The sequence below is a fragment of the Eufriesea mexicana genome, unplaced genomic scaffold, assembly GCF_001483705.2.
Source record: "Eufriesea mexicana isolate 0111107269 unplaced genomic scaffold, ASM148370v2 scaffold5017, whole genome shotgun sequence".
Lineage (NCBI taxonomy): Eukaryota > Metazoa > Arthropoda > Insecta > Hymenoptera > Apidae > Eufriesea > Eufriesea mexicana.
The window spans coordinates 283,046-307,538 of record NW_016912971.1 but is presented as its reverse complement, the minus strand read 5'-3'; the positions used below and the strand labels follow the sequence as shown (position 1 = coordinate 307,538).

Genomic DNA, 24,493 nt, shown 5'->3' with positions numbered 1-24,493 from the left:
CCCCTTAGCCCTACGAAAACTCTTCCCCTCTGTCGGTGTGCGAAGGCAAAAGCACATTGACTCTCCCGTTCGTCTTTGACTCGTCACACACGGCGAGGGTATCCTCGCTCCACCTCCACCTTCGCCTCTCCGCCACTACCCTTCTCTTCATCCTCCTACTCTTTCCTCCTCCACCGCCACTACCACCACCACCACCACCACCAACCTCACTTCTCCTCTCGTGCTACTCTTGCCGGCGGTCTCCGAGGGAATATTCCTCACGGTTCGTCGACGGTCAGTCAGTGCGCGACTCGTCGTTGTTGCGACGGTTGGCGAGGAGGAGAGTGTTGTATACGTGCCTTTTCGTGGAAAATTATGCTCGTGGCGGATCGTCGTGCTCCTCGTCAACGTAGTGGCTCGTGTGCCGCGAACGAACGCTCGACACGAGCGTAGTTGTGGGATTTTTAACATCGATCGAAGAGCCGACGAAAATTAAAAAAAAAAAAAATCATCGAGTACACGATCTGTCTACTACACATACATACATATACACGCATAAAGACAGAGAAAGAACCAGGACAGATATTCAAATCGTATACAACGAATAGAAAGAGAGAGTGAGGCGTCGCCCGAAGGATCGCAAACCATCGGTGTGTTTTTCATAGATCCTACGCGCAAGAGTATTATCCCGTACCCTGTTGGACGAAGCTGTTCTACGACTCTCGGCGTCCCACGGATAATGGAATAAAGTGTGTCACACAGTGTTCAGTGATCGCGCGTGATTTGTCTATTTCTCGCGGCAACCGTGAATACCTCTTTGCCATCGGATATACATCAATATATATACGTATATAAATATAAATAAATATATACCAGTATCATTCTTTCCGAGTGTATTATACAGTGTGCTACAGACCAAGTGACCGCGCGAGTCATCCGCGAGTTAGCTTTGTTCCGACTTTAATTTTTCCCTCCCTTTGCTACCCTCTTGCGTGAAGTATAAACCGGCCAAGTTCACTCGATCGTCTATCGAAACGAGGATTACGCATATCACCTATCACGAGATCGGTCAACGAAACAGAAGAAGAAGTGCGTGTCGGAGGGATACAGTAGCTCGTATCTCGTACGGTACGGTGGCTATGCAGCCTCGCGAAATTACGGCGAGGAGGTAACGCCGACGAGCACACCAGAGCACCACGGTCCACACACCTCCGCCGACGACGCACCGGCGGCGTGTAAACATCGAACGAAACAACCACCAAACATGTGGACCACGATGCTCGTGTGGACGGCTGCCGTCGTGCTTCTGCCAGCACCCCGTGCGGTAAGTTTCAATTTTTATCTCGTTCCCTTTACCTCCTACCGTTTAATTTACCCGTTACATCGTTCAGTTCGACCCCCATTGTTCGAAATTCGGAAAAAGTTTCGTAAAAATCTTCGAAAAATAAAAGAAAAGAAAAAGTTTTATTTAGGCGTGAAGTGTGAAATCGGTGAAAAATTTAAATGGCGCCCTTTCTTCTTTTTTCACATCCACTCGAAAAAGATGCTCGACAGTTTCGTGGAAATATTTCTGTTTATTTTTAGAGGCATCCGTAGGTCGCCGTATAACGCGTTGCAAAACGTCTTTTTAAACGTCCAGATCTTTTACAACTGACGCCCCCTCAGATACATTATTCTTCCTTCCGTTTTTCCGAACTGCAATACCGTTGCGTCTTGCGTACCGATGTATACGGAACAATGTAGATAAGACAGTTCGATGTTTCGTCTAACTCGCCATCGAATAAAAGTAATCGAGATGCGCGACGTATCGACTTACATCGAGCCGGCTTTTTTACCCCTGATCGACTCGCGCGCCGCGTCAATCATCGCTTCGATCGGTTTCATGGGAACGTTGGATAGAACGTAATCGCTGCGCCACCTCTCTATAAAAGTTGCAAAAGGACCAACTAACCGTTCGATCGATAATACGCGCCCCGATAGAATCGAACGAGAATCGCGGCTTTCGGAACATGCAGTTCCCTCGCGACTAAGAAACGATGGTTGTATATATGAACGAATTATTTTGTCAACGGATCTAATCTGTGTGGCGTGTTGTCAAACGAGGCATAGAGGGAGATACGTTTGTCAACTCGAAGACACATCGTAGCGACCTTCGTCGCTGTCGATGAATGGCGCGGTGTTTTGGTTCGGAATCCGTTCCCGTCTGTCAAACCGGTCGTAAGCTCTGTTGGTATTTATGGTAAAAACGATGACACGCCATCGATGGGTGCGTTCAGAATAGAAGCTCGTCCCTATATATTTACCAGTCTCGTTCCGATGTGTGTGCGCGCGCACACCAGCGATACGTTCTCCCGCGTCTAATTAAGTACTTGCGTAAGTGCGATCGCGGCTTATATTTATCCAGTCGAACGCTATATCTGTAAATGTGTGTAAATAAAACGGTTCGATCGAGCTGCAGAATGCTTTCCAATTTTAACTCGCCTTCGATCCATTTTTCCCCCAGTCGCCCGTTTTCGGGCGGAAGAGGTTAGAATTCGATTTCGTGAAATCGGCGTAACGACGTTGTAATTTCGTGATTGCGTGTATAATAGTTTCGTTCCTTTTTCACGCGCTAGTCACCACGGGTTCCAAGTGTGTTCTTCCTGGGAGAGATGTTTTTTCACTCTATGCCTCTCTCTCTTTCTCGCGGAGTCCTTGTTTCTTTCGCTTCCTCCTTGTCGCTCCTACCCAGCGTCCTTTTCTTTCTCTGTCGGCCATGTCTCGAAGCATCCGACGAAAGAGGAGAAAACCAGTGGCAACAGTATTTCGCCGGCATACAACAACTCTAAATCTGGAACCACTCTTTTAGAAGTGTCTAGCTTCTTCTCGTCTGCTTTCCTCGCACTCGTTCCACGGCATTACCGACGCGTCTTCTCTCTTTTCGATAACTTCTTTTCGTCCTGCAGCCGGTACTTGAAAACCCGCCGAACCTAACCCCTTCGTTGTCTCGAGTCATGGAAATCGAGTAGCATCGAGTGATACGCGGCATAATACGATGCGGTGCCACGGTGCTTAAAGGGTGCTTGTAGAAAATTGTTTTGTGACGAAATAACGCCGGTTGTATCCGTAAATAGTCGGCGGCGGCCATTCTCGTTCCAAGAATAGCGCTCCAGCGCGCCAAAAATGAGAATTCCTCATCGAGGATCGTGGTGAGCCGCTTGTGTGTACGCGTTACCTCTAACCTGCTGTGTTTTACGACGCGTAATAAGAAACGTTCGCGAGGAAATATTTCTTTCGTTCGATCGCGAAAGTTCGAGTCTCGTGTATATTTTTCTCTTTCCAATCTTACAACTCATAAAACGCCTCCGTATTTTCTTTCTCTGCTCGCAAAAAAAAAAACGTGTGTGAAACGATCGTTTTAACGTAAATTCGGTAAAAAGAATCATCACTTTTTTATGTCATTTTTTTACCAGTTAAAAAAAAAAGAAAAAAGAAGAAAGGTAAGAATGTCGGTGTTCGAGTACGAAATTCGAAGATCGCAATGGGGGTATAATGGACGCGCAGGAGGGCCACGGCGAGATCGTAAAACGATCCGCAGGCTCGATAGTAAGGTTAGTGCGCTCCTCTCGTTCACGTGAGACACGATATATGTATAGTTTTGCTCGGCTATACAATGTCTCGTGGGAAGGCTCTCTCGGTGTCTGCTGCTAGCCTATACGCTGCCTCTGTGTCTGCACTTGCGCACCTGCGCGCGTGTGAGCGTGTATGTGTTTGCACATAGCCGTAGGCCATTGTCCACAGTGGTCAAGAACTCTTGCCGTCCGAACGACGACAAAGAGTAGGGTAGAACCGGAGAAATATTGACACATCGGCTCTGTTTACACTGGATACTGTCGCCGAAGGAAAACCATTCCTCCCAGATTGCTCTCTGATTCACGAAACTTAACCTCTACATGTGTTACGGCTTTTACGTTTTCTGCAGAGTAACAATGTAGGATAGCGAACGTTCCGTTACAAAGTGGCAACTATCTGTCCGATTCATTCCACAGTTCGAGGATTGAATTCGATAAAATACGAAAATCCGTCAGATGTCGCTACTTATGCAGTTCTCGTTGTTCGACACGCATCGAGGATCGCGATTAATTCCTCGTGACGTTAGTTTGGCGCGACGAGGAACAGCGGTAGCATACGTTAATACGTTTACGACTGGTTCCAGGGCGCTTTCTTTTTTTCTCTCTGCACGAAAACGCCCCTCGTGTTCCACGATCGTCGAGGCTCGGCAGCACGCGTGGCGAAATGTCCATCTGCGCCTTTACCCCTCTTCCATTCCTTCTTTTCTTACCAGTACTCTCTCGCTCGCGTCTTGCCGAGCGAAAAAAAGCACTTTTTGCCGGGTCACTCGCACAGATATCTCTGCTCCTCCTGGGAGACGTGCAGCGCAGAAGATACACGCGTGCGCAAAAACGCGCTTACACACGTGCTGCCCCGGCGGCGTGTTGTTCGGTCGTTGGGCACGAGACGACCCCCGACGTGGGGAGTATTAACTAAGTTTGTTTGTCGCGCGTCGCGCGCTCTCTTGGAGAATTCGTCGGTTTTCTTGCATCTTCTGTCGTCGCTGACAGTTCGTGGAAACAAGTCAACACAGGGTATAGAATGTCGCGTCGGTGGCACAATCGCGAACTATCCGCGTGTTGAATTTTTCTAACCTAGTGGCGCTGGTGTTGAGTTCCGTGGATCAGTGCGTTAAGAAATATTCCCGTTATAGGTTATGTGATCGTTGGTATGCTTGCATAATTACGGATACAAACGGTTATTCGTTTATCGATATTTTTGTTCAATCGAATGCAATTGCTTTCAGGTTAACGCTTATGGGGTGTTCGAATTGAGGCTGAAATCATTCGTGAACGAGTATGGGAAAGACAGTCTGGGCAAGTGTTGTTCAGGCAGTGCTTCCAAGACTGGCGAGTGCTCAGGCGTTTGTAAGACCAAGTTCAGGGTCTGCTTGAAAGAATATCAAGTGAAGATCGACACGACGACGGAGTGCACGTACGGCGACGTCGTCACACCCGTCCTCGGCGAGAACATCGTTAATTTCAGCCCGAACGTCGCCATGCCAAGCTTCACCAATCCCATCAGATTTCCATTCAACTTCAGGTGGCCGGTAAGTGTTTCTACACGCCTTGTGCGTTAATCTCTTAAAATAATAATCGTAATCTCCGGTTTATGAATCGGATGGCTTAGTCGAGCACGATATTTCGATTAACTTCCGCGTGAAATTTCTTACGTCGGCGAGCGATTAGAGGTTATGTGTCCCAGAACACATAAAACGCATTTAGCAATTGCGCGTATGAAACAACGCTCGACGATTTACGAGCATCCGTGTTAAAAATATGGTCGACGCCAGACAGAACTATGCGATCGAGCAGATAAATGAAACATCGTCAGTGGTCTCTGCTTCCGCTTCTTCGCATTTTTGCAACCGTGTGACATTAACATATCGCGTGCGGCGCGCGCGGCGCGAAAAATGGTCGGTAACGTAGGCGGAACTGAAAACTGCAGCGCGTAACAAATGGCGGAAAAAAATCGATTCATTATTAATGCCATCGGCCGCGATCGTGTTTTTCTCACGTTCGTTCGCGAAACGTCTATTAAATAAACGTTCGCCATTCGCGGAGACTTCGTTTCTAGCAATAATCTTCCCCGACGATCGTGATTTTTTCTTTTCCTTTTTTTCCGCTAGTCAGCGTCACGCCAGCTAAGAGAGAAAGATTATGGAGCGTTTTAACGTTGGCAGCAAGCGCGTGTTGTGGCGTCTTTCGGGTACAGTTAGCCGATTCTCTGTAGTACATAGCTTCCACGATCTCTGTCGAGGAGAAACGACACCGGTCGGCGAACGCGGCTCGCAACTTTGATCCTTGTCTCGAATAATGAGCGCGCGCGGAAAATTAAGACCTCTTCGTTGACTTAACCATGAGGGAGACATGCGCGAGCTCACCGGGGAGTAAAAATCGCCCGTTGTATCAGACCGATCTTTGCTTCCTATCTTTTCACATTCTCGGTGAATTAGTCCTGGGCGCGAGCTAAATTGTAGCCAGGTCAGCTGATGCTTTCGTACTTTACGACGTGGCTCGAGAGTACCGCAATTGGAGGTTAGAAGAGGTTATGATCATACATACGGTTATGATCACGCGTAATGATCGGTAATAAAAAGCAATGCTGGTTTTGGATTTTCGCGTTTGCCAATTTTATATCACCCTGTAGAACCGAGGAAGAGTATCCCTTTGCAATACGTTGTACAGTTGGCCGAAACTATTAACCTTTTTTATCTCGACTCGTTCCGTCGGTGCTATATCGACGTATACAGCCATTCGAAATGGTCGTAAAGGTTTCTTCGGTGTCACGTGGTACTTCCTCCCATTTCCGCTAGGGCCGATAAAGGAAAATTGAGAAGCAAATTGGCTGATTAGGGGTGGCTGCGACTTCCTCGTTTTTAACAGCGAACTGTTTTACCCATTGTCGAACAGCAGCGGGAATTGCGTAAAAATCTCATGAAGATACGTGGCACCTGCCCGCACGCGTAACCGGTCGTCCGAAGTAATTAATCTCGTGGGGAAAAAAAAGAAAGGAGGGGGGAAGGAGCGTAATTCGCGACAAGGCAAAAATACAGCCCCCCTCGTCCTCTTGCTTCCTACTTTCTCGCGATCACGACGAAAGAAAGGCAGGTCGATCGCATTAAAAGCGAACGTTTCGTGGCACGGTGTGCGCGTGCACGCACAGCCGCGCGCCACGGTGCGACGAGGATGACCAAACGAATGGCAGATGGTGCGAGGACCAGCAGAGTAAGAGAGACCGACCATGGCACTTGTCTCTCCCTCCTGCTGTTGCTGCTATTACTTGCTTGTTTGTTGCTTCGATAATTCCTGCCATTGGCGGGAACGGTGGATTTTTCAACGCGACGGAACGGTCATAGACTAGTCTTTACATAGTTGGGAAAAATCGACGAAGAAATATTAACCTGCATAATTAATATTTCCTATACGTATATGTATATACGGTTTGTCGTAGTAATGAAATTCTCTTAAAGATATACAGAGATTAGGTATGCTTATTAATTAGGATATCTTGATTAGGCTGCGGAGTAGTACCGTAAATGAGCGAGAATGCCATCAAGTTCAAACACCTTCGTTACATAAAGCGACACATCCACGAGGTGGCGCATCAGTCCGCTCGTTAACGCGTGCCATCATCGTGCACCGTGTCTACGCCAATGTTTGCTCACCATCCCTGGTGTACGTCAGTTCTCTCGTTGCTGTTCGCGTACTTCTGCCTATGAGACGCACTGCAGGGCCACTGGCAGATGGCTAGGCCTTTTGTGCTTCTACACTTCCCTCGTAATCTCTCTCTCGTCCTCTCTCTCTCTCTCCCCGTGTTCGCCGTCCTCGTCGACTCCGGAGCTCTCTCGCGGGCAGAGTTAAATTTACTAACCCATATGGCGCCCCTCGCGCCACCTCTGCGCCAGTTCTCGGTCTCACTTCAAAAATCTGCTGTGTACCCGTTCCTTTCCCTCGCTTTTCGTCGCGTTTCCGACCGTTCTCTATCATTTTGCGCTCTTTTCCACCACCCGATGGCTATTTATTTATCTTCCTGCCGGTATTCTCCCGTCGAAATTTTTCTACCGTGTCGTCTAACCTGCTGCCCTCTGTCTCGCCCCCCACTCCACCCACTCGACAGCGGTATCGGCCGATATTGCGGGCTATATCGGTCGGCAAAAGTCTGTGCCGGTTCCAACGCAACTCTTCTCGACGACGACGGGAGAAAAAAAAGGTGGCGTTCTCGGAAGAGAGGCTGGTCGGAATCCTGCGTGTGGAAGCAACCTTTGAATCGGCACGGTAGTCTACGTAAGCGGCGGGCGACGCCGGGAAAAGGAATAGGCGGCGTCGTAACGTGTAATCGCTATTTGGAGTGTCGGATTTATTTTCGTTGCGCCGGTGCGTGAGAATGGGTTTCCGTCCGGCAAAAAAGCGACCCTCGCCTAACTCGCTGCTATAATCTCGCCACTACTCTCCTATGGGCCTCGATATCGAACCCCCGACGATCATCCACGCGAAGAAGTACGACTGGCATGAAGATTAAAATCCCCATCGCGTCTCCAACGAGCGAGAAATCCTCCGAAGCCTGGGCACGGATCGACGTGCCGGAAACGCGCTAATTAGAGGTGCTACCGGGAGTCGCGGTTCGTAGACGCAAAAGCAACAATGTATCATTAATAACAGTTAGCCGAGTAACGCGGGTAGACTTCTTTTATTCGGCTACGAAGACACGAGATGACGGAATAAATAGGCATCCTCGCGATTTTCCACGCCAGATTCATTCGTGAATTCCTTTCTTAATTACCCTCTGTCGGCCTGATCGCGAGATAAAAAAAGTCCCGTAGCGGGGGGGCCCCGGTCGGGTTACCGAAAGTTGGACGGGAAATAACCGAGAAGAGGTGGCGCAAGCGTGTTTGTCTGGGGTACGCGTGTCTGCCGTTAATTAAGAGGCTGGAAAAGACAGAGGAGCCGAGCTTGATACACGTAATCGTAACCTTCGTCTGGTTGCATCAAGATCGAGAGTCGCTCTTCCTCTCTTTCACTCCGCCTTCTCCGGGTTAATTGCTTTACGTTACACCGCGTTTCAGAGACTTATTAAAACAGCACGACTCGCGACAGTGCTGCCACTGTGCGGGATCGTCGAGGAATTCTCCTGGTTCTGTTTTCCTCGCGCCTCTAGATATTTTATTCTTCGTATTTTCATTCTGAAACGCGACGCCATGGTATTTCGTCTAAATCACACGCGTGTGCGTCGAGAAGAACGTTACGAGGAAGTACGTGCACGAATACGTAATACGTAGATGGGAAAACTAGGCGTTAGCTGCGACCTAGCGACAAGGTCGCCATCTAGCTTCGCCTCTGCTTTAGTTTCTGGATTCCGTCGGATCGCGAATTCTTATCGATAATTCCACGGGTAATGTAATCCTCATTGTCGCGCGGACGGGGGTTGGGACAAAGATGATCGGGGTGGTTGAAAGAATGATTAAAAAAATTCCTTTCTTTCCCTTATCCTTCCTGTGTGTCCGCGGTCCACAAAGCAAGCGGGGCCGCGTATCGTACATACTCGAGGATCGTGGGTACCGACCGGAGGACGTCGAGCACAGAGAGAAAGAGAGAAGGACGAATGAAAGGCTCGCGCCGCGCGACCGACAGAGACGGCCAAGGATAGAGAGGATATAAAGGTGGCGCGCATACGTATATATATATATACACATATATGTACGTATGTATATGTGTACGTATATATAAATACGCGCGCGCGCGTGTGTGTATTTATATCTATATATATATATATATATATATATATATATATATATGTATACACACGTAAAGCAACCGCGCGGAAGGTGGGGAAACGACGAAGAGAAGGTGGGACCGAAAGAGACAGAGGATCGTGGTCCCACGGCCGAAAAGGCTGCGTGATTCGCGTCCCAGACGAAGGAACAAGCGGAGAAGGGCGTCGGATGAATGGCTGACTCGGGTGTACGCCGATGCGCGGCTTCCACGACGTGAAACGTTTAGCATAAATTACGTCTTAGAGACTGGGAGAGGACGACGTGGACTCGGACGCCGGCTGACCGGTACTCTACTCGAGCCCGCGATGCTCGGAATACCGCGAGTTTTTCTCTCTTTTTCGTCGAGATGCCGGAGAGAATCGGTGAAAGTTTCGTAATTGTAAATGCCAGTAATTCCTTCAGGCAAATGGAAACTGTCGCATTATTTAATCCTTCGTCGTCGGACTTAGATTGGATATATTTTGTTCCTTTAGTTTGTTTAGTTGGTCCAACTTCTTACTCAAATTGGTCACGCGTTTTAGGTTAGGATTCGCATTTTCCGCGTATTCTTTTTTACGATACGGTGCAACGAGGTTAGTCGCGAGTAGACGAGAGTAGAAGGAACTAACTATACACTGCGAGCTTATCGAGCTACATAGCAAGATTTGAGGCTGCAGTATCTTTAGAACCACCCGCGATTGACCTCTTTTCCACCACGTCGCATCCTTCTTTTCTCTATTCGCACGCTGCACACGCAATAAGATCGTTCCGTCTGGTCTCGAATCGATATATCGACGCGACACGTCGAATCGGGAGAGTCGAATGGCGGAAAACGCGTTGCAGGTGGCGCCTCGTGGCGGCCATTGTGTTCCGATCGTGGGAAAGTCGGCCGCTAATTAACCGTCAAAATCTAATTAGCAGAATAACTAATTAGAGCGTTACGCCGGCTAACGATTACAAACGCGCTCGAACTTATCTACAAATAGCTACTAAGAGGCGGAGGCACGGTTACTCGAAGCGTGTCGCGAATGACGAAGAAGAAGCTCTCTTTCGCTACTTACCGCGTCTTTTACTTCCTCCCCTCCTGCCTCTTCGTCTTTCTTGTGGCATCAGTGACTTCTTTCAGAGGCACGCTGAAAGAGCTGAACGGGAGAAGCGAGGAAGAGAGCCCCGGTAATAATGGTAAAATGGCTTTCTGTCCGGGGGCCATCTTTTTTTGCCGGTCCGTGCGCGCCACTAATGCCGGGAAGAAAGAGAGAGTGCGTATATGGGCCGCGAGCGTTCCTAACCTCACTCCGGCCGCGACTCGAACAGAGATACATAAACGGCGGTGTATCTGTGCCCCACCCTGGAGGCGCGACACGTGGTCAATCGAGCAGGTACGCCATCAGCTGATAGACCTGCTGTCAAAGCTTATTAACATGTCCCGTGGAACGTGCGAACCGTTCACGCGTGGAATTGTTCTGTTTTGGCCTACTGTTGAACCGCTTTGTTTTTCCTCTGCAAATTATTCCGATTTTTCTTTCACCCTTTTTTCCCCCTCTTCTACGCTTCTTACTCGTCTTACGCGTCGCGATCGCACGAGTAGTTAGATTTTCGACGTTACTGTATTTTCCCTGCTCCTTTTTTCCGTTCGGTTTTTACGACGTTTGTTCTCGCGATCTTTTCTCTCCTCCTCTCTGCATCTCGTTTCAGGGTGATCTATACGATGAAAAAAGAAACCGTGTTTATAGATCGGGCGTTTTTGCCACCGCACTCGTGTTTTTTCTCCTTTTTATCGGCTTTTTCGTCACCAGTGTTGGTCGCGCTCGGACATTTGTTTCTCTACTGCTGTACGAGGATAGATCGTATCTCGGCCTCTCAGTTCTAGCACGTTTCACTTTTTGCGCTTCTGGACGGTACCCCCCACCTTGGTGCACACGCTCTGTCTCCCTCTCTCTCTCTCTCTCTCTCTGTTAGTCTCACGATGGTTTCGTTGCATCCGCGAGCCGTGCGAAGTAATTCTGACGCGACACCGACGGGGTATCGGGTTTATGTTTGTGTTTCGGTGGAATAAATCGGCGATGCGGTTCCATTGACCAGTCCCGTCGATCGTAGGGAATTCCGTTGAATAATTGAATAGATTGCGCGGGAAATAGAAACTCGGGGAACGGGTAATATCGCGGCGGCGGCTCAGTGAAATATCCATTAATAGAAGAACGCTCGCGCGAGTTAAAGAGGGACTGTGAAAGCGTGACTTTTGTTCGCATTACTCGAAACGAGGAAAGGAACGAATAAAATTATTCGGTTGGTGTAATAATCCGGTGTAACGAGTCGCGATTAAACGCACGCTCGTCTAGCCACCTCGACATAGTTCGTGACGGAGGAACGATGGCGATGCGTTTCCATTCGTCGATAAAAAAGGGCTCGCGGAAATTGTTTCGCGCATTTGTCGCTCGGCCGGCGGTCACGCTGCTTGGCGCGTTTGAAAAAAGTTCGCGGCACGTCCCACTGGGTGTGTCAATGTACTTTTCATAGGTCGTGAGCCGGGGAGGTAGCCTAAAGGCGAAGAGTCGACACGGTGTGTCGTCGCTCGTTATCCTCGGTTTCCTCTTCCTCCTTTCGACGAAGAATGGAGGCCACGAAAATTTCTCCATGCGGAAATGCCACGCTTCTCGAGCGCGAGACCACACGCTCGTCTACGCGCGCGAGACATTAAAGCGTGAATGGTTAAAAATAGAACCGCTAGGACGACCGGCTTTCCGCGATGGTCCGTTGGATGTAGTTATTTTTTTTTTTTTTTTTTCAGCACTCGTCCCTTTTTATAACCTCTCTTACCTAATCGATGCTCGGACCAATTAACCTTTTAATAGTAGAGCTCGTGCGGACACGTCATTCGAAAATGGCGCCTTTTTTTCTCCACGCGAATCAATCCGCGATCGAAAAATATGTCGGTTATTGGGTGAAATTAGCCTGAGAATTTGTACCGTAAAAAATTCACCTCGCTTTTCCGGTATTTTGCATGTTATTATCGAGTCTAAAGACCCTCGGCGATTATCGGGGGGAAAAAATAAAGTCGCGTCGACTTGGCTCGACCGGTTGCAAAGATCTCGCGCATATACTCCCAGGGGCAGCCGTGCATTTTCCCAGGAGACGGCGAAAAGTCGTAGACAACTTCCGGCTCCTTTTTCCACGATGAATCATGCTGCTGGTACAGCCTCAGCCTCGATACCGAATCGCCGGTCGCATCTATGTGCAACCGTATACACGTCGGCTACCTGTTTCTTCTTCTTTCTCATTCGCCGCGACCGTTTTCCGCGATGATTAATACGTGCATATACATACGGCGCGACTAGATTGCAGCGCATGCGCACACTACGTGGCGAAACTGCGCGCGACTACGAAAGAAGGACGGATGACCGAACGAGAGGCGCGCTAGACGAGGTTATGTTCTCCATCGGAACGGAGAAATAGAGAAAGAAGCAGGGCCCGGGCACAAGGAGTAAAAGAAGTGGCTAGATGTAGTCTCGATAGAGCGAAACGAGGAAAGACGGTTTTTTCGAGCGAATCGAACGGAGAAAGACGGATGGCGGAATAGAAAGAAAGGAGTGGACGCGACGGTAAGCGGTCGGAGCGAGAAAGAAGGAGACGAAAGAGGAGCACGAGGCCGAGAAAGAGCGATGAGCGAGCTGGAGGGCCGCGTGGTGCGGAGAGAGAGGCGAGAGAAGGTGGAGGTATGCTGCGCAGCCGTGGGAACCGACTGCCGCGAGTGAGCGAGCCTCTCTCTTTCTTTCTCCCTCTTTAGCCGGTTTCTTTGCGATCTCGCTCCTTCTCGATCGCCTCGTCCATTCTATCCTCATTTCTCTGTCTGTCGAACACGGAACGGGCAGAGGCTGTTTCTCTTCCTTTTCATCATTCAGGTTCCTCTTGCGTGTATATATACGCCACGGCGTGTCTCTTTTGCAGTACCTCTTTTCCTCCCTTTTCCTTTTCTCACTCTCGACGTTACCTTACGGTGCGCTTTTTTTCCGTTCATCTTTTTTCCTTCCTTTCCCTTCCTCGTTTCTCCTTCGGACAGGGTACATATACGTGCATATACGTGCATGTAGATGTACGATGCGAGATATATGCGAAGTACACCGATCCTCTCTCTTTCTATTCGTCTTCCTTCTCTTTCCTTTTCATTCAGCCCGTCGGTCTATCTTCCTCTCTATCGCTCCGCCGTCGTCCCTCCTCTGCTCATCTTTATATCGTTCTCCTCTCGTTTCGTCGTGGCAGAACTGCTAACCGGCCACCGAACACACCCAACACATTGTTCTTAGGATGCCTACGCGGGGCTTTTTCAGCTTTTTGTCGGCTTAATTCCGATCCCCGTAATAAATTAGCGGCCGATCACGGTGGCATTTGTCTCCTCGACAATTTATTTCCTTCTCCCCTCCGGCCGTGGTCCCCTTCCGTTCTCCGCCTCCGCGGTTCGTTCCATCGTGTTCCCTTCTTTCTGGCCTCCGTGCGCCTCGCTTTCGTCCTTGCCGCGAGAGAAAAGGGCAGAGTCTGGCCGGCTCTTCCAGCTTTCCTTCTCCTCTCTCCCGCATCCCACCCCCTGTTCCCCCACTTTTTCCCCCCTGTTTTATCCCCGTCCTTTTTTTTCCCGCCCCTTTTAATCGTTCTATCTCCGTCTCACCGTGGACGAATGGCCCTCTCGAAGGTTCAAGCGAGGACCCAAGGTACCGCGGAATTCACGCTGGAACTTTCTAGCGTGTACGCGCACGGTGACATACCTGCGGCCCTCTCTGCCTTTTCGTTCTTTTCCCGGTGACAAATTGCGCTGCGATTCCACCGTATATATCGAGCACAGGGATCGCCGCGACTTTTTTCGCCCTCTAGCGAATATCCCGGATAACTTTGCCTACGACTCTCCTCGGACGTCCGAATACAAAGTGACGCGGGAACACGTAGAAATTCCAAGTATCGGGCCCTCTTGCGGAAAATTTCCGAAGTTAGCATACCCGTCGGTCCTCCCTCTATCCTTACCCCGTAATTCACGCCGGAATTCTCGCGGCGCTGCATCGAAGGTTTGAAAGGAAAATGGCGGAACTCAGTTACGGCGAATTCATATTTAATTATCCAATCTGCATCTATCGCGGCAGCGGGGCGCGATCCATTAGCAATGGCGGTCCCTCGACAGAGGGCTATCGCGTTTGCAATTACGATCAACAGGGTGTAGACCGGTAGAAACGAGTCGTTAGTCAGGTGGCATGGCGAATCACGGAAAAACCAGGTTAAATCGGGCCGTTTAACCCGAGGGGAAAAAGGGTGGGCCAGACAGAGAGAGGGACACGCGAAACGGATTTCTCACGTGAGCGGGCGCTCGCTCGCCCGGTTGCTTGCTCACTCGCGCCAGGTCATCGGGGATCTCTGAATAATGAAATTGTTCCCAGTGCTCGCGGCACGTCCGCGTTGCCGGCTCGTTTACGCGAACAGGAACGGCAACGATGATGACAGAGAGGCCGGATATAAACATTTATTATTCACGGTGCGGCAACGACTAACGAGGTCGTGTGTAATACCAGCCGCTCCTCACCTCTCTCTCTCTCTCTCTCTCTCTCTTTTTCTCTCTGGCGGGCTCTCTCTCTCTTTTCTCTGTCTCCTGGACTGACTCTTCGTGTGTCAGGTACAGGCGGCGATACCGAGCGTGTGCGCGTGTGTACATACGCGTGCGTGTGACGTTAATAATTAAACGTCGCATTATCACTGCATGCACACGTACCGGGCACCGCGTGTACGGCACGTACTTATTACACAATAATGTGTCGCTCGTCCACCGGCGTGCACACGATGCGTGCGTCGCGGCGGCGTGGGCCGCACGCTCGTCCATAGGGAGTATCGTTGCTGGATTTATGGTCGTGCGAGCGATTCGACGCCCACACTGTTCCTTTCGCGCATGGATTTCCACGTAGACGCGCGAAATTGCTCGATCTTACCTTCGTTTACCTCTTCCCTCTGCGTATGTGATAAATTACGCCAAGGGGTAATGTTGATACGGGGTTGATATCCCGAAACCCCCAGGCGAAACCCTGAAGCGTGTCACATCGCTCCCCTGTGCCAATGATCGTCGTTATAATTTATAATGGAAATTGACGATCGTCCAGAATCGAGTTAAGGATGTTTACATAGCGATTATCGATATTTGATAATTAACTTTGACTTTCGCGAAAACTAACCTATGATCGTATATTTGCGGGCTCGCCGTAAGGGAAGACAAGGTCCGGTTGGTAATGCAGGAATTTCCCGTGCGCGCGGTATCTTATCGAAATCTCCGATCAACCGAATAATCAATTACGAGTACCTTCCCGTTAATTCGAATCAACGTAACGATCGCGGGAATTAATAGATCGCCGGTTGCGTGTCGGCAGAGACAAGCGTAATTTCTGTTACACAATACGCGGTCGCGTGTTGCGGCGCGTTCTGCATACGCGCAGACACGGGCGCGCATGCGCGTGTGTGTATCCATAATGGATAATGCAAACAGGGGTATATAACAGGTTTCCCCGGAACGACGACGGCGACGACGACGACGATGACGACAACAGCATTCCATTAAAACGGTCTCTCGCGACGTCGATCGATTATTTATTTTTCGCGTCCAATTAACCATCCCCCGGCAGTTCTTGGTCGAACGGAGCGGACGAGCACGTGCCGTCGGCGGGGAGACGCTCGGCGCATGATTTATATCCGGTGGTCGTTATAAAAAGTTAACCCTCCCTGTCCGACGCGGCAGCACCCTCTCGAAGCTTCTTTCTCCACGGTAATTTGAAAAGCCGTAGGGTAAAGAGGGACGCGGTGTGTAGGCTCGTTCACCGGGCGAAGGGTTGAGGTTATGCATACGTGGTCCCGCGCGTAACACGCTCTGTCGCGCCTCTATCTGTCCGCAACACGTGACCCCGGGTTCTGCCAGCTTTTAGGCACGCTTCGTCGAGACATGCAGCGCCCCTCTAATGCGCGGCAGGTGCGCGCGTGACGCGACCGGCAGAGCCCGCCACTGGAACGTTTAATTTATTGTTAATTGCGTGACGCGATGGCACGCGCAGCTGCCATGGTTTTTCGCGCCGAAACCGGGACACTAGCCTTCCGTGTATTTTCGCAGTTTCTTCTCCCGTGGATATTCGCAAATAGAATCGACTCTCGAGGCATCAAAGCGAACGCGTATATAGGTTATCGAATGTTCGGTAGCTTCGAGTGAGCGATTCGAGTGTATATATACGAGAGGAAGAGTCGATGGAGGTTAAGATTAGTAATAGGATTAAGCTGCGGCGTCTCATCCAAGTTCACCAACCTCATCTCTCTGTTCCCAGGGCACATTCTCGCTGATAGTGGAGGCTTATCACGACGCAGACAACACGACACAACACTCAGCCGGTAAGTAACCTTTTTCTCTCATCTCTGTCTGTCTTACGGACCTCTCTCTCGCGCGCACGCGCTTATCGGGCCATCCTAAAGGCTGCACACGCGTATCTGGTCTCTGTAGCGTTATAGCCCCCGCGTGTGGCGTGTATCGGCGGCACGAGTGCGCTCGCACGCGCTCCGAATAAAAAGACCAGGAGGATGATGGGAAGAGGAAGAAAAAGGGTGGAGATGAAAGAAGAGGAAAGAAGGAAGGAGGATGATATTTTAAAATTAGTCCTCTCTTGCTCTCTATGGCTCTAAATACGGGGAAGGTTTTAGAAGGTTGGGCATGTGCAGTCCAGCTGGGTCGTGGCCCTCGATGCCCATGCATCGGGTCCGAACCAGCCGAGAAGCCACTTCCGGTCTCTGTGCACGACACTCACCAGAGACGTAACCTCCTTGTACTTCTTCCTCTTTTGCCATAGCCTTTGAAACGTCTCTCTCTCTCTCTCTCTCTCTCTCTCTCTCTCTCTCTCTCTCTCTCTCTCTCTCTCCCCCTCTCTCTCTCTCCCCCTCTGCTACGGTTTCGATAGACTAAACCTCCGGACGGGACAGGTCTCTTCCTGTGCCGCCCCCGTTTCCGCGGACAAATATTGTTGCTTTTTTCTGGATGCTGCGGTTCCAGCTCTTGGTTAACCGGTTCTCTTCCTTTTTTCTCAGGCTTTTGGTCGAACGTCTCGCAGGCTTGACAGATCGGAAACAGTATGGCAGAGGGAACAGTTTCCTTCATTGGGAGCTCGTCATGATACTCGCCATTATATACGAGTCGTTAAAAATTAAGATAATATACAACCGAAGTAAATCACGCAATTATTCTTCCATCTTGGAATTCATGAGAACCACCCTTAAGAACGAAGTAGACCATCGAGACAGGCAACTCTATTCATAGTTCGTGGTACAGATATTTGGTTCAGGTTGACAATTCGATAATTCCTCAGGGACACGAGGGATAGATAATTCACAACCAAAAATAAATTACGCAATTATTCTTCCATCTTGGAATTCATGAGAACCACCCTTAAGAACAAAGTAGACCATCGAGACAGGCAACTCTATTCATAGTTCGTGGTACAGATATTTGGTTCAGGTTGACAATTCGATAATTCCTCAGGGACACGAGGGATAGATAATTCACAACCAAAAATAAATTACGCAATTATTCTTCCATCTTGGAATTCATGAGAACCACCCTTAAGAACAAAGTAGACCATCGAGACAGGCAACTCTATTCATAGCTCGTGGTACAGATATTTGGTTCAGGTTGACATTTCGATAATTCCTCCGGGACACGAAGGATTCGTTGGTCCAATTTCGTCTTTATTTCTCACGTCTCATCCACTCGGCGCAAATCGCAACCACGGTTGCCAACATTCTGCCGATAGTCCCAGCTGCTCCACGGACTTTCCCCTCCACGGCTGCCCGTTCTCGACCCGTTTTCAGTCATGTTTCCTTGCTCATTACCGCGACGCGTCCACGTGCACAAAGTGGTCGGCGCTCTTCGTTGTGTCACAGCGTACGGAGAACAGGCAAAACGAGGGGAAGAGAAGCGGCCGGAGGCGCTAGTGTTTCCTTCCTGTGTAACCGTAGCACCTAGCTTCCAGCAGCGCGCCACGGTAACCCGAAACCCTCTGTGCACGAGGATAGGGATGCATCCTATGTGTATACCCGGGCCTCTCGTCTATCGAACTCTATGCCAGCCGATATTTCACCTAACCACCACGCGAATTCCCCATAACCTCTCTGACGCTTGGCCAAATTAAATCCCAATCTCACGAATTAACTCTCGAAGACGAGTGTGTATCCAAACTTTTATCACTATCACTTCTATTCTCTGCACTTTTTGATACCTTGCCAAATTACATCCTGGGAAATCGAGTCTTCCCAAATTTTCAATTTATTCCCACGTGCGTTTGGTACTTTTCCATCTCCTAGTACATTTCCAAGAAATTTGTAACCATGCACTCGAGGATCTTCCGTCCACCGGTTAGCAGAAGCTCCAAAATTGATACCAAAATACCGCGACTTGTGCGTTCACGATTCCTCTTAGAAGAGGAATCTTGGAATGCAAAGGAAGCTTAGGGATACCTCGATAGTTGTATAAACCATACATAGTATAACTGTCGAGCTTGACGAAGTACCCCAAGTGCGACTCGCCTGTTAGCAATTACCGGAACGGTTCCTCGACCGGGTGATACCCCAATTTCCCTTAATTTCCGCCGATCATCGTCGCGGACACGATGGAGCGCGATAATCGTCGCAGAGGTTCGGGACACGGCATTCTCTCGTTAAAGCGGGCTACGGGAAAACGCGCATGCAAATAGCCGGGGGACGGAGCTGTTTATTGCTTCCGCATCCGGGGAAAGCTCAGCCAGATCGGCGAGATAAAGGCGAATTAAGCGGTCGAACGTGAGCCCCGAAATAACGAAATTCAATTACCGTTCTGGCGTGATCCTCTCTGGATGTGGGAGCGTGTAGGTAACGCGAATGGTGGCTCCGTAACACGCACGCACACGCGGGTGTGCCCGCGTACGTGCGCACACACGAGAGGCCACGCATGAGAGCGCTGCACGGCCACGTATAGCTTCCGGTCTCCGGTTCATTCTAATTGCCAGGCAGACACACAGGACCTCGGGAAAGAAATTAAGCGGTCTCGCTCTTCTTACTCCGCTCGATGCCTCGGTCTCGAGAGTGAAGCAGAGGAAGACCTCGACGGATCTGCGCTACCTGCTCAATCGCACAGAAATCGTTTCCATATTATGCTGTTATTGCCTGCTACGTTATTCTGATTAATATCCTTCTGCTCTAACAGTACCCACGCAGTTTCTCCTCTCTTCCTTCGTTTATGCACGTCGGAAAGACACCATTGTAACGTATTAAGCCTCTGAACCCCTTTGTCGAGCGTGACTCGACTTCTGTTTCGTTCACCGTTACACGTAGATTCCATGAATATCGTCGTCTCCGCGAATTCCAACGTCCTCTGTATCGTTAGAGTAATTAATCACAGGTTAGTCGATGTGTTAATGGTAATTGGGAAAATTCGGAGTCTAAAGGTCTAATTCGCAGACCTCTGATAGTCCTCTTGTTAGCCCTATTGTTAGCTCTTTATGGGTATCGAGTATCGAGAAATGGAGTTTCTTCGTGGAATGTACACCTGTGCGAAAAATGATCGAGTCTTATGGGCGTTACAGAGATTTAGGAGTATGTTATTTGCGTATTTACAGATGTCTAGATGCAGTGGAAAGTCGGATGAAAAGGTTGTCGACTCGCTACCAAGTTCCCGTTCTTGCGTCTCTTGCTAAAAATCTCGGATTACTGCTTTGGAAAGTCGGAGTAAGCGTTAGTTAGCCAGTATTAGCGGTCGGATTTTGACTTTCGCCGGCGAACACTGGTTGTTAGGTCCCCCGGCAGCTTTTTAATTAAATTTCTTCCGGTTCTCCGCGGAGCTTCCTAGTCCCACGAGCCACAGCTGCGCGACTTCAGAAAAAGCCTCTGATCCCCGTCGAAGCGGCTAATTACGAAGGGAATCGAGCTTGGCTTCCTTTGTTTCAAGCTCGCCCGTGAACGGAATTCCTACCGTTATCCCACAGATGTACCTGCCCGGCGCATCCGCGGCTGAACGGAGACAGGACGAGTGGCCGAAGAAAGAGAGAAAGGCCTGTACCATTAATATGGTACACGCGCGTTTTGTCCGGCCGTTTGTGTGTTTGGACATACTGCGACCCTTTATCGCCGAAACACACCGCTCACATTGTGCCCGCGATTCTGTGTGCGCCGGTCGTGTATCGCGCCGCACACAACATAATGCCCCCAACGCACTGGTGAAACGAGCCCTTTATTGCTGTTCGCGCTGCTCGGATGCTGCTTCCTTTCTCAGGCCCACACCGTAATACCTTCTCTCTCCACCCCGCCTCTCTGCCGACAGCCTCTCTTTTTCCCTCTTCCTCTCTGCCACACGATGCGCTCGTTCGCCGCTGCCCCTCAGCCGAAGATACACCGTGGTTCGAGGACCGCACCTGCGCCACGAATTATCGCTGGAATTATTCCTGGTCCCGTTTCCAGCCATGGTGGGGACACGCGCTCCAGTCCACAGGGTCTTGTTTCTTCTTCACGGTAATAACAAGCATCCCCTTTCCCCCGGGTTGCTTCTTATCCTCGCGCGTTTCTACGTAGTGGCAAGATCGTGCAGCTTGGGACCGTTTGTTCGTCGAGATATCGGCCATTTGGTAAGGGTAACTAGTTTCTTCGGTTATCGAGTATCCTTTTTTCCAGGTGGAGGAGGAAATTCAAAAAGAATAGAGTCGAAAGTTATATGTCGCAGCGACAGAGTTAGGTTAGGTTTCAGATTAGCGGAGTTATCGGTTCAACAATTGAGCTATTCACAGACCAGTTAGTTATTCCAGCGGTTAATTGACTTAACTTCTCGTATTTGATATAAATTTCTCCTTTGTTTCGCGAAATTAATCGGTTCGGCTCATTCTCCCGTTACATAACCTCACTTCCATCGCAGGAATCGCAAAGACAGTTCTCAACCATTCTTAACCTCACTTTCACCCTTCCCGAACGAACAAAATTCCCTGGATTCGTTTGAATTTGATAGGTAATCGAATTATCTGATCGCTGCTAGCTTCAGACATGTAAAATAATCCTCTGCCTCTCATTTTGCGACATTCCCCTCACATAACCTCAAAACAAGCTTATCAAACGACAATCCGTAAGCATCTCTCATTCCTAACCTCACTTCCACCCTTCCCAAACACACTGCATGGATACCGATACCGATATCGATATCGAGTGACCATCTGCGCTTTTCCTCTCGCTGACTTGGCCGAAAGACAAGTGGAAGAGGAGTGCAGGCCTCGTTTGCGGTAACGCGGTTCGTTAAACGAAACGAGCCGCGGCTGGATTTACGATGGCATTGCGGTGTGCAGTGTGTACAAGCAGCGCGAACGGGAATCCGGCTCTAGCGAGCGGAGAGGAGGCTTACGTCATCGCCGATTGTCAACCGCTCTCCGCCGCTTTTCCCTTTTGCCGCGCCGCGCCGGGGACAGGGGACACGCCGTGTGCACGCGGCCGCGTGTGCACGCCGCGCGCGCGGTCCTCGCGGCGCACCTGCCATTCCACAGCCGAACGATAATGAGCGAGAGGAGTAATTGGTCCGCTGTCGCGCGCATGTCGTCGCCGTGATAACAGCGGAGCCTGGCCTCCGCCGTTCCCGGAACACGCGCTCCTTCGGGGAACCGACCATGGGGTTATTGAAAAATGAACCTGGTGGCTGATGGTGCGCTACTTGGCCGCCTGATAGCTCAAGGTGCGTGCTGCCTCCGCTGCTTTCTTTCGCAGTTTAACGACCGTCTTCTTTTCTCGGTAATTCGCTTCGTAGTCTCCCGCAAGTCGCAAATGAAAATTCCAATTCCTTCGGATCTTCTTTCGATAACTGACTCCTAGCTTCTGAGAATCTAGGATCTAAGAATCCAGGAAGAAAGGAACGCGATAGTATCACGGTACCTAGAAGATCGAATCGTGTCTAATTGACTGGTCTATTCTCGAGGAGTCTCGGGAGGTTGCCCGATAGGCTGTCTTGCCGAGTTTCATTCATGAATCTCATTCTTGGTCTGCCTCGTAGACACCGATGACTTAGAAGTTCGGGGTTGCGGTTCGACGTGGAAATCGAAACCATCGAGCCCTAGAGACTCTCGACATTGAGCTATATTCCTTAGGATTTCAGTTGTTCTCGGTTAATCCCGCAGGCTACTACCTGCAAGCATCAGCTTTCTCCGCGTCGTGTCGTAAAACCTCTAACGCGCGAAACCGCAAAGACATCCCGGTACAAATCGCCAGTCACCGCTATGAAGCTTCTCGTCTTACAATCCCACGATTCCAAGTGATCTTAATCGCGAAACCGAACGAACATCTCGAGATAATTCGCCTGTTCATCCTACGTCTCTGTGACGTTATTAGGTCCGCGGTGTGTCCCAGGGCATTAGGCCATTGTCGAGACTTTTGATCCAGGTTGGGGGAATTTTTTCCGCGATAGAGGAGCCACGGTGCGCGAGTAATGCATCTGGCTACCTGCCAGCTCGAGGCTATCCTTCGACGGCCGCTCGTTTCTGAATGAACAATAGAAAATGTCTGGCTACTCGCGGCGCTGCCGCCGCGTCGTTAATGAATACCTTGAATCGGCCTGGCCTCGAGTTCACCGGGCGTTTTACAGGTGCACACGCAGGCGTACACGCAGCCGTTCCACTGGAGGATCGACTGCCAACAGTTTCGACCGGAATAACGCGTCGATGTTGTGCAGGAAGTCGCGTTAAGACTGGTCATGGGAGAACCGATCTTCATCCTATTGGTCCCAATCGAAATTCGAATTCTAATTTTCCTCTTCAATTAGACCGATGGTTGCCAAATTTCGAGCAACCTAGCTCTCACGCTCACATACCTGTAATGAAATGTATTATACGTAATTAATATATGCAATATGACAAAACTTCGGTCGCAGAAAGATCGACTTTGTTAATGGTATAGATCCCAATCGAAATTGGAAATTTCTTATTTTCCTCTTCAATTATAGCATAACCCGATGGTTGCCAAATTTAGATTAACCTAGGTCTCATGCTCACAAACCTGTCAAAATTATCAACGATTAATCAATCAAATATATTATACGTAATATATGCCATATGGAGAAATTCACATCGCAAAACGAGGCTTCCATAGTGATATAGTCTGACTACCATTGACTATCGTTTTCCCTGAGAAGATAAAAATTCGGAATATTTCACTTTACCGGTAAAATATCGCGCACAGGTGAGAGAACAAAAATAAACGAATTTCGACTTCATCCCAGGCAAGATTAGTTCGAAAGGCTGGTGCTAGTTTTCAGTAACCGCAAGATCGAAAGCCTCTGATTGGCCAGGTAATTGCAACGTTACGAACGTGCACAAGGAGATTCTGGAAAGTCATCAAGGCAATCCCTCTTATGTACATTCGCGAATATCGAGCACTTTGGTAGCATCGTTATTAAGTGCTCATCTCGGTTATATGATCCGCGGTGCGTTTCGCTGATTCGCAGCCGACATTAGTTGCGACCATAAACGATCCGCGCATACACGAGCATGAATAATTCCGTTTTAATGGAACGATGTTTAATGCATGAGCAAAATCCACACGTACGCGTTAGAGACACAGGAAACAATAGGGAGTTTCTCGTTAACGAAGCCCAGGAAATCAGTTGCCCGATACGATTTTTCAACGTAAACAGACCGCTTAAGAACCGTTTCTTCTCCCTTCTACGCCCACCTACGGCCACCAATTAAATCACCGCGCGTCGAAAATGGAGGAAAAGGGAGCACCGGAGGGGCCCGAAAAAGCTGGAGAGAAAGCTGGAGAAAAAGTTGGAGCGAAAGCGAGAGAAAGAAGGATCGAGAGCCGTGCGAATCGATGCCGAAAACGAAGGACGACGAAACGGAGTGGATCGCGCGTACACACGTCCATCTGCGGCGGTGGCGTGCGAACATCGGCGTTTTCAGAACTCGTAACAGCATCACCTGGGAAGATAGGCTTGGTAAACTGCTTCTCCCTCGACTCCCGTTTCGCCGACAGCGAAACGTTACTTCCCTTCTGGGAAGAGAGGGCCCTGGGTATCCTGTTTAAGTATCGCCGGGCACGCCATCGGCGAATCCAGCGTTTCGTCCTTTTGTTTCTACCCTTTTTTTCTCCCTCTCACCCTTTTCCTCTTTCCACACCCGATTC

The 24,493-nt window shown here is 49.6% G+C and overlaps 1 protein-coding gene across 1 annotated transcript in view; it reads left to right on the top strand.

Moving 5' to 3' along the window:
- Positions 1 to 866: 866 nt before the first annotated feature.
- The window catches only part of Delta (neurogenic locus protein delta), a 45,702-nt gene continuing 22,075 nt past the window's right edge, over positions 867 to 24,493 (top strand). Inside the window, exons 1-3 of the mRNA XM_017905952.1 lie at positions 867 to 1,303; positions 4,817 to 5,119; positions 16,654 to 16,717. Coding sequence (XP_017761441.1) covers positions 1,244 to 1,303; positions 4,817 to 5,119; positions 16,654 to 16,717 — 427 coding nt within the window. The 5' untranslated portion in view covers positions 867 to 1,243. The remainder of the gene's footprint in view (positions 1,304 to 4,816; positions 5,120 to 16,653; positions 16,718 to 24,493) is intronic.